Here is a 10,788-nt window from a genome sequence, read left to right on the forward strand (position 1 = left end):
TAGTTATCAACATTTTGCATGTTTACATCATCATTTTTTTTGCTAGTGTAATGTCACTCTAAATATTTCTCTAATAAATAGCAATCTCACACAAAATCACAATACTATTATCACTCCTGTTAAAAATAATGATAATTCCTTAATATCATCTAATACTTGGTTCATGTTCAAATTTCCCAATTGTCCCCAAAGTATCTTTTGCAAGTGGTTTGTTCAGTTCAGGATACAGTCAAGGACAATGCATTTCATTTGGTTATTAACATCTCCTTAGCCACTTTTAATTTAGACCAATCCTTCCTCACCCCGGCTTTTTTTTTTTTAGGATTTATTTTATTGTGCTTTAAATGAAGGTTTACAGAGCAAATTAGTTTCTCATTAAACAATACAGATTTTTTTTTGTGACATTGGTTGCCAACCCCACAACGTGTCAACTCTCTCTCCTTCTCAACCTTGGGTTCCCCATTGCCAACTTTCCTATCCCCTCCTGCCTTCTCATCCTTGCCCCTGGGCTCGTGTGCCCATTTAGTCTCGTTTTGCTTTATGAGCCTGTCTAATCTTTGGCTGAAGGGTGAACCTCAGGAGTGACTCCAGTACTAATTTAAAAAGGTATCTGGGGGCCATACTTTCAGAGTTTCTCCAGTCTCTGTCAGGCCAGTAAGTCTGGTCTTTTTTTGTGAGTTAGAATCTTGTTCTACATTTTTCTCCAGCTCTGTTCGGGACCCTCTGTTGTGATCCCTGTCAGAGCAGTTGGTGGTGGTAGCGGGGTACCATCTAGTTGTGCTGGACTTAGTCTGGTGGAAGTTGTGGTAGTAGATGGTCCTTTAGTTCTTTAGGCTAATCTGTCCCTTGTGTCCTTGGTTTTCTTCATTCTCCCTTGCTCCAGATGGGGTAGAACTAGTAGAGTATCTTAGATTGCTGCTTTTTTTTTTTTTTTTTTTGTGGACATGTGACTTTGATTTGTTGAACCATCTGGCTAATTATCTTGTACCATCTCTCAACTTCTGGATTTGTCTGATTTTTAAGGATGAGTTTTTTTGAATGCTTTGCATTTAGTATGGAAAATGGCCTTGGGGCTGGGAGACCCTGTACATAGAGGGCCTCCAGTAGTGATGGAGTAAACATCAGTAACGGCAGTGGAGTGTTCCATGTTCCTGTGTCCTCTTCCTGGGCGGGGGGGGCTGACAGACACAGACTCACGTGGCCATAGTCCACAGGGCTTGAGGATATAATGATACTATTGAAAATGTATTTTGAATAGTGTATCCTGAATAAAGCAAGATAAAAACCAAGAGAGAAAAAGGAAACTAAAACTATGAGAAGGTCATAGCAATTTTCAGTGGCTTGACAACTTGAGTTTGTTCTTGTTTCCTGAAGTCTATTCATCTCTCTTGAGGGTAGGGAGAACCCAAAGTTGAAATAAACAAATGCTGAGAACCAAGTGTCTGGGGAGATGATGGCAGACATTAAGGGTAAGACTTGGGAAGAAGACAGAAGTAGAAGGGAGGGCTGCAGACAATAAATTGGCGGGTCCAGGTCATCTCTTTTCTCCTTCTCTCCAGAAGACTTGGGGTTGTTAGGAAGCCTGCGAAATCCTTTCTGGTCAAAAACCTTTAAAGGTTTTTGGAAGATTAACTCTATCATTAGCATTCTTAACCTGAAGCAGGATACTGGAACTTGAATGCACATTGGAATCACCTGGGGAGCTTTAAAAAATACTGATGCCTGGGTCCTACTCTCAGAAATTCTGAATATGTTGTCTGGGGTGTGATTTGAACAAAAAGATTTTTGATAACTCCCCACATGATTCTAAGATGCATCTAAGTTTGACAACCACTGTCACAGAGTAATGATTTCCAAGTCTTTTTATTTTTTATTTTTAAGATGCCTCTCCCACCACTCTCTGATTAAACCTTATGGAAGCCTAATGCATAAAAAAGATAAAGGTTGAGGTGCTTTAGCTAAGAGGTCCTGAAACCTTGCCCACTGGGTACAATTTACGACCTTCCATCCCCCATTTTTTTCCAATTCTCTCATTTCCTCCCTGTAGCAGCCTCTTCATTGAACTAGGCTCCTGAAGAGGACCATTTGAAAAACCATTGGTCTAGAGTTTACTGGATTTTAACCATCCAGACCTGGGTTTGAGCCCTGGCTCTGTCACTTACCTTATTCGCTATGTGGTTTTTGGGCAACTATACCTAAATTCTCTGGGCCTCAGTTTCCCTGTCTCTTAGTTGGGGGTAATACTTATTTCATAGGTTGTAATGAAGACTACCCCCACACGTCTGTCATTTTGTCGTACTGTGGGGGCTTGCGTGTTGCTGTGATGCTGGAAGCTATGCCACCGGTATTCAGATACCAGCAGGGTCACCCATGGAGGACAAGTTTCAGCTGAGCTTCCAGACTAAGACAGACTAGGAAGAAGAACCCGGCAGTCTACTTCTGAAAAGCATTAGCCAGTGAAAACCTTATGAATAGCAGTGGAACATTGTCTGATATAGTGCTGGAAGATGAGCCCCCCAGGTTGGGAGGCACTCAAAAGATGACTGGGGAAGAGCTGCCTTCTCAAAGTAGAGTCGACCTTCATTTGCTGATGTGGCACGACTCAAAATGAGAAGAAACAGCTGTAAACATCCATTAATAATCGGAACCTGGAATGTACGAAGTATGAATCTAGGAAAACGGGAAATCGTCGAAAATGAAGTGGAACACATAAACATCGATATCCTAGGCATTAGTGAGCTGAAATGGACTGGTATTGACCATTTTGAATTGGACGATCATATCGTCCACTGTGCTGGGAATGACAGCTTGAAGAGGAATGGTGTTGCATTCATCGTCAAAAAGAGCATTTCAAAAACACAATGCTGTCAGTGATAGGATAATATCCATATGCCTACAGGGAAGACTAGTTAATATGACTATTATTCAAATATACACACCAACCACTAAGGCCAAGGATGAAGAAATAGAAGATTTTTATCAGCTGCTGCAGTCTGAAATTGATCAAACATGTAATGAAGATGCATTGATAATTACTGGCGATTGGAATGCAAAAGTTGGAAACAAAGAAGAAGGATCCATAGTTGGAAAATATGGCCTTGGTGAGAGAAACAATGCCGGAGATCGAATGATAGAATTTTGCAAGACCAACAACTTCTTCATTGCAAATACCTTCTTTCACCAACATAAACGCCGACTATACACATGGACCTTGCCAGATGGAACACACAGAAATCAAATTGACTACATCTGTGCAAAGAGACAATGCAAAAGCTCAATATCATCAGTCAGAACAAGGCCAGGGGCCGACTGTGGAACAGACCATCAATTGCTCATATGCAAGTTGATGCTGAAACTGAAGAAAATCAGAGCAAGTCCACGAGAGCCAAAATATGACCTTGAGTATACCCTACCTGAGTTTAGAGACCATCTGAAGAATAGGTTTAACGCATTGAACACTAGTGACCGAAGACTAGACGAGTTGTGGAATGACGTCAAGGACATCATACATGAAGAAAGCAAGAGGTCATTGAAAAGACAGGAAAGAAAGAAAAGACCAAGATGGATGTCAGAGGAGACTCTGACTTGCTTTTGAGCCTCGAGCAGCTAAAGCAAAAGGAAGAATTGATGAAGTGAAAGAGCTGAATAGAAGATTTCAAAGGGCATCTCGAGAAGACAAAGTATTATAATGACATGTGCAAAGAGCTGGAGATGGAAAACCAAAAGGGAAGAACACACTCAGTGTTTCTCAAGCTGAAAGAACCGAAGAAACAATTCAAGCCTGGTGTTGCCATATTGAAGAGTTCGACGGGGAAAATATTAAACTATGCAGGAAGCATCAAAAGAGGTTGGAAGGAATACATAGAGTCACTATATGAAAAAGAATTTGTCGACATTCAGCCATTTCAGGAGGTAGCATATGATGAGGAACCGATGGTACTTAAGGAAGAAGTCCAAGCTGCACTGAAGGCATCGGCAAGAAACAAGGCTGCAGGTATTGACTGATTACCAACTGAGATGTTTCAACAAACTGAAGCAGCACTGGTAATTTTCACTCTTCTATGCCAAGCAATTTGGAAGATAGCTACCTGGCCAACCGACTGGAAGAGATACCATATTTATGCCTATTCCCAAGAAAGGTGATCCAACCAAATGTGGAAATTATAGAACAGTATCATTAATATCACACCCAAACAAAATTTTCCTGAAGATCATGCAAAAACAGCTGCAGCAGTATATCGACAGGGAACTGCCAGAAATTCAGGCCGGTTTCAGAAGAGGATGTGGAACCAGGGATATCATTGCTGATGTCAGATGGATCCTGGCTGAAAGCAGAGAATACCAGAAGCATGTTTACCTGTGTTTAATTGACTAGGCAAAGGCATTCTACTCTGTGGATCATAACAAATTATGGATAACATTGTGAAGAATGGGAATTCCAGAACACTTAATTGTGCTCATGAGGAACCTTTACATAGATCAAGAGGCAGTTGTTCGGAGAGAACAAGGGGATACTGATTGGTTTAAAGTCAAGAAAGGTGTGCGTCAGGGTTGTATTCTTTCACCATACCTATTCAATCTGTATGCTGAGCAAATAATCCAAGAAGCTGGACTATATGAAGAAGAACGGGCCATCAGGATTGGAAGAAGACTCATTAACAACCTGCGTTATGCAGATGACACAACCTTGCTTGCTGAAAGTGAAGAGGACTTGAAGCACTTACTAATGAAGATCAAAGACCACAGGCTTCAGTATGGATTGCACCTCAACACAAAACAAAAATCCTCACAACTGGACCAATGAGCAACATCATGATAAAACAGAGAAAAGATTGAAGTTGTAAAGGATTTCATTTTACTTGAATCCACAATCAACAGCCATGGAAGCAGCAGTCAAGAAATCAAAAGACGCATTGCATTGGGTAAATCTGCTGTGAAGGACCTCTTTAAAGTGTCGAAGAGCAGAGATGTCACCTTGAAGACTAAAATGCACCTGACTCAAGCCATGGTATTTTCAGTGGCATCATATGCATGTGAAAGCTGGAAAATGAATAAGGAAGACCGAAGAAGAACTGACGCCTTTAAATTGTGGTGTTGGCAAAGAATATTGAATATACCATGGACTGCCAAAAGAACGAACAAATCTGTCTTAGAAGTAGAGCCAAAATGCTCCTTAGAGGCAAGGATGGCGAGACTGCGTCAGGACATGTTGTCAGGAGGGATCAGTCCCTGGAGAAGGACATCATGCTTGGTAGTGTCAGTGGAAAAGGGGAAGACCCTCAACAAGGTGGATTGACACAGTGGCTGCAACAATGAGCTCAAGCGTAACGATTGTAAGGATGGCTCAGGACCGGGCAGTGTTTCGTTCTGTTGTGCACGGGGTCGCTATGAGTCGGAACTGACTTGACGGCACCTAACAACAACAACAGTGGAGACTAAACTTGAGTATAAGGAAGCGTATAGTGGACTTTAAGTTGAGCTTAGCTCCATGGAGAGCTCCATGGAGCGTTTGGGTCTGTTCTGGGATGGAACTGATTAATTGGTTTGATTTGAGAACCTTTGGGTGCTTTCATATTGTACTCTAGGGCAATCAAAGATTTCCTTTACCCATGTAGAGGGAATCTGTGACTACCCAAGAGTACAATATGATTGTTTCAGGAATTTTAGGAGCAAATAGGGTAAGGGAGGGAGGTTGTTGTTCACCACTGAGTGATGAGAGAGAGACCAGGAGCGTCTGTGAAAAGCCTTGGAAAATGCTGTTGTAACTCAGATGAATTGTGAAATTCACAAGAGGGAACCAGGCAAAAGGCCATTTCCATGAGAAGGAATGTAGGAAAGAGTATAAAGGTCAATAATGGTGGTGGGGCAGGGGCTAGGATTTGAGGTGCGAAGGCATTATCTGTGGACCATAGGAACAGGTTCATGAATGAGAAGTTTTTTGTTTTTTTTTTTTAAGGATGATGGTATTTTAAGTAGGCATGAATAAACACGAACATATTCCTTCCCATTTTGGTGTTCCAATATGGTTAAACAAAACTCCCAGATAAAGCAGAAACCTCACTTTTCCCTTATTAATAATTTAACTACCGGTGTTGTTAAATCAAGTTTACTTGACTGGTATGACTTTAACTTCCTTCTTCTTCCTGTTTCTACCCAGACATTAGTAAGTAGTAAAATAGCTAGAAAAGTTAGAGGCTTGGAGAATTATAAAGCTAGGTGATCGGTAATTGAATAATGTTGAGTAGAATACACAAATCAAATGTGATCTAGAATCTGATAAAGGAAAACTCCTTTGGATCTGGCCTGTGATTCAAGTGTAAACATGGCGATAAGTGGTATTTCCTGTTTATCTTTTACAAAGCTGGCATCAATTTCCATATCATGTTCTTTTTTAGGTTCTGCACACCCCGGCCTCCACAGAAGAAAAATGTTTTTTTTAGTTACCACAGCATTCACAAGGAGGAGCATTCAGAGAAACCTTTTTTTTTTTCTTTCAGGTGTCCGGGTAAATGGAGAAAGAACACTGAGGGGTATGTGTTTGGAACAGTTAGAATGTTCGGTGAGCTCAGTGGGAATGATACATAGTCTTTAAAAACTTTTTTTTGGAATTATCTTATTCATATGTGATTACCCAAAATACCTTCACTGTCGGTTTAGTTCCTACTCTACTCTAATGTAGTAGCTGTACTTTTTTATTTTCATTCTTAATAGACAGATGAAAAAACAACAAAACTCCCAAGAAATAAAAAGTGATTGTCGTAGTTATCTAGTGCTGCTATAACAGAAATACCACAAGTAGATGGCTTTAACGAACAGAAATGTATTTTCTCACAGTTTAGGAAGCTAGAAATTTGAATTCAGGGCTCTGGCTCTAGAGGAAGGTTTTCTGTGTCTGTCAGCTGTAGGGAAAGGTCCTTGTCTCTTTAGCATCTGTTTACTGGTTCCTTGGAGATCTCTATGTGGCTTGGCATCTATCTTCCGCCATCATTGCTAGCTCTCTTGCTTGTCTAACCTCGTCTATATTTCAAAAGAAATTGATTCAAGACACATCCTACACTAATTCTGCTTCATTAACACAACAAAGAGAGCCTGTTCCCAAATAGGATTATAACTACAGGCATACCCTTTGCCACTGAGTTGATTCCAACTCATAGCAACCCTGTAGGACAGAGTAGGAGTGCCCCATAGGGTTTCCAGGGAGCAGCTGGTGGATTTGAACTGCTGACCTTTTGGCTAGCAGCCCAGCTGTTAACCACAGTGCATGTTGTTGTTAGGTGCCTTTGAGTCTGTTCTGACTCATAGTGACCCTGTGTACAACACAACGAAACACTGCCCTGTGTCATCCTCACAATCATCATGCTTGAGCCCATTGTTGCAGCCACTGTGTCAGTCCATTTTGTTGACGGTCTTCCTCTTTTTCACTGACCCTCTACATTACCAAGCATGATGTCCTCTAGGGACTGGTCCCTCCTGATAACATGTCCAAAGTACTCAAGATGAAGTTTCGCCATCCTTGCTTCCAAGGAGCACTCTGGCTGTACTTCTTCCAAGACAGATTTGTTCGTTCTTCTGGCAGTCCATGGTATATGCAGTGTTTTTTGTCAATGCCATAACTCAAGTGTGTCAGCTGTTTGGCCTTTCTTATTCATTGTCCAGCTTTCACATGCTTATGAAAGGTGATTGAAAATACCGTGGCTTGGGTCAGGAGCACCTTAGTCCTCAAAGTGACATCTTTGCTTTTTAACACTTTAAAGAGGTCTTTTTTTTTTTTTTTTTTGCAGCAGATTTGCCCAGTGCAGTACATCTTTTGATTTATTGACTGCTGCCTCCATGAGCGTTGATTGTGGGTTCAAGTAAAATGAAATCCTTGGCAACTTCTTTATTTTCTCCATTTATCATTGTGTTGCTTATTGATCTAGTTGTGAGGATTTTTGTTTTCTTTAGTTTGAAATGTAATCCATACTGAAGACTGTAGTCTTTGATCTTCATCAGTCAGTGCTTCAAGTTCTCTTCATTTTCAGCAAGCAAGGTTGTGTTATCTGCATATCACAGGTTGTTTATGAGTCTTCCTCCAATCCTGATACCTCATTCTTCCTCATATAGTCCAGCTTCTCGGATTATTTGCTCAGCATGCAGATTGAATAATTATGGTGAAAGGATACAGCCCTGACACACACCTTTTCTGACTTTAAACCAAGCAGTATCCCTTTGTTCTGTTTGAATGACTGGTTCTTGGCCTATGTACAGGCTCTGCACGAGCGTAATTAAGTGTTCTGGAATTCCCATTCTTCGAAATGTTATCCATAATTTGTTAGGGTCCACATAATTGAATGCCTTTGCATAGTTAATAACACAGGTAAACATGTTTCTGGTATTCTCTTCTTTCAGCCAGGATCCATCTGACATCAGCAGTGATATCTCTCGATCCACATCCTCTTCTGAATCTTGCTTGAATTTCTGGCAGTTCCCTGTCAGTGTGCTACTGCAACCACCTTTGAATGATTTTCAGCGTAATTTTACTTGTGCATGATATTAATGACATCGTTCAATAATTTCTGCATTCTATTGGGTCACCTTTCTTTGTAATGGGCACAAATATGGATTTCTTCCGGTCAGTTGGCCAGGCAGCTGTCCTCCAAATTTCTTGGCATAGATGAATGTGCACCTTTAGTGCTGCATCCATTCATTGAAACATCTAATTGATATTCCATCAGTTCCTGAAACCTTGTTTTTTGCCAATGCCTTCAGTGCCTCATGGACTTCTTCCTTTAGTACAGTTGGTTCTTGATCATGTGCTACCTCCTGAAATGGTTGAATGTCAACCAGCTCTTTTGGGTATAATGCCTCTGTGTATTCCTTCCATCTTCTTTTGATGGTTCCTGCTTTGTTCAATATTTCCCCTGTAGAATCCTTCAGTATTGTGACTTGAGGCTTCAATTTTTTCTTCAATTCTTTCTTTCAGCTTGGGAATTGCTGAGTGTGTTCTCCTGTTTTGGTTTTCTAACTCCAGGTCTTTGCACATTTCATTATGATACTTTGTCTTCTTGAGCTGCCCTTTGAAATCTTCTCTTTAACTCTTTTACTTCATCATTTCTTCCTTTTGCTTTTGCTACTCTGCGTTCAAGAGCAAGTTTCAGAGTCTTTCCTGACATCCATTTTGGTCTTTTCTTTCTTTTTTATTTCCTATGTTTTTAATAACTTCTTGCTTTCTTCATGTATGATGTCCTTAATGTCATTCCACAACTTCTCTGGTTTTCAGTCATTAGTGTTCAACGCATCAAATCTATTCTTGAGATGGTCTCCAAATTCAGGTGGGATATACTGAAGATCATATTTTGGCTCTCATGGACTTGTTCTAATTTTCCTCAGCTTCAACTTGAACTTGCTACCATAGGCGTAGAAGTTAGGAATTGCAACGCATATTTTGGGGGGATACAATTCTGTCCTTAACAATGATACTTATTTGGGATAATGCATCTCTTCTTACAATTTGAAATTGAGACCAAGGCAATTTTCACACAAAATTGTTGTGCTTTCTCTACTGCTGCCTCTTTCCTATATTATTGTCCTACTGTCTAGTACACCTGCATTCACATCCAGGTGCTAACCAAGGCCCCCAAGTGGCTCAGTAGTCATCAGAGTTTGTTTGTCTGCAATGTCCCATTAAGAGCCCCACTCCCCCCAAGTCTATACCCAAAAATTAAAATTTAGCATCTTCCTGTTTTCTCATACCCCAAGAGCCTTTGCCTTCAATTAACAAATGAGTTGTCTGAGGAAAGAATTAGTTAAAAATAGTTTAGATCAAGGTATGTAGAAACTAACCAATGACTGGACTCAAGGTATTATCCTATATAGGAATATATCCATTTCAAAAGGGGTTCCCTAAAAACCTCAACTATTTCTCATCTGTTAACAAAGGTGTTTTCCGGTATAGATTTGATGGCGGGGGCAGACTGATGCATAGAGTCTTTTAATAGACCCTTCTCAATTTTTTTTTTTTTTCCCTCAAATATCAACTCATAACTTCTATTTCAAACCTTTTGTAAAGACAGGCCCTATTTAAGTTTTACCTTAACATCGCTAAATTCCCTTTTTCTTATACACCCCCCCCCCCCCCAGGACATTGAAACCCTGTGCTGCTAACCAAAAGGCTGGCAGTAACAACCTGGCAGCCGCTCTGTGGGAGAAAGATGTGGCAATCTGCTTCTGTAAAGATTACAGCCTTGAAAACCCTATGAGGGGGGCGTGGGGACAGTTCTGCTCTATCCTACAGGATCGCTATGAGTCAGAATTGACTAGATGGTAATGGGTTTGGGTTTTGTTTCATTCTTACCAAAGATCAGACATAGTGACATCTCAACTCCAGCAAAAAAATCCTGCCAAATTGTGACTTAATTTTCAGTATTGGTGAAGAGGTGGAATTTGTGGAGTAGTGTTCAACGCATCAGTTTGCATTCAGTTAACAAATGACTTCATTTATTATGACTCTGACTTTTTCATTTCAAGGCATGTCTTTATTTCCTTTTCACCAGTTTTAACAATGAACTTTTTCAAGTTATTTAATAAAGACATGGTTAATAATGAAGACGTGGTTCAGTTATTTCTTAGAACAAATGGCCCTATCCAATAGAAATATGCCGGTCCCATATGCAATTTTAAAATTTCTAGTAACCGCATTTAAAAAAATAAAAAGAAACACATGAAATTAATTTTAATAATATATTTTTATTTAACCTAACATCTCAAATATGATACTTTCAATATGTAATCAGTATAATTTATTAATGA

The 10,788-nt window shown here is 40.1% G+C and overlaps 1 protein-coding gene across 8 annotated transcripts in view; it reads left to right on the forward strand.

The window, feature by feature from the left end:
- Window positions 1-10,788, forward strand: part of CPQ (carboxypeptidase Q) — a 549,531-nt gene that overhangs the window by 47,260 nt on the left and 491,483 nt on the right. For all 8 annotated transcript variants that reach the window (XM_064267918.1, XM_064267919.1, XM_064267923.1 and 5 more), the window contains exon 2: window positions 6,498-6,559. In XM_064267918.1, coding sequence (XP_064123988.1) covers window positions 6,533-6,559 — 27 coding nt within the window. In that variant the 5' untranslated portion in view covers window positions 6,498-6,532. The remainder of the gene's footprint in view (window positions 1-6,497; window positions 6,560-10,788) is intronic.

This window comes from Loxodonta africana, chromosome 14 (assembly GCF_030014295.1).
Source record: "Loxodonta africana isolate mLoxAfr1 chromosome 14, mLoxAfr1.hap2, whole genome shotgun sequence".
NCBI classification, from domain to species: domain Eukaryota; kingdom Metazoa; phylum Chordata; class Mammalia; order Proboscidea; family Elephantidae; genus Loxodonta; species Loxodonta africana.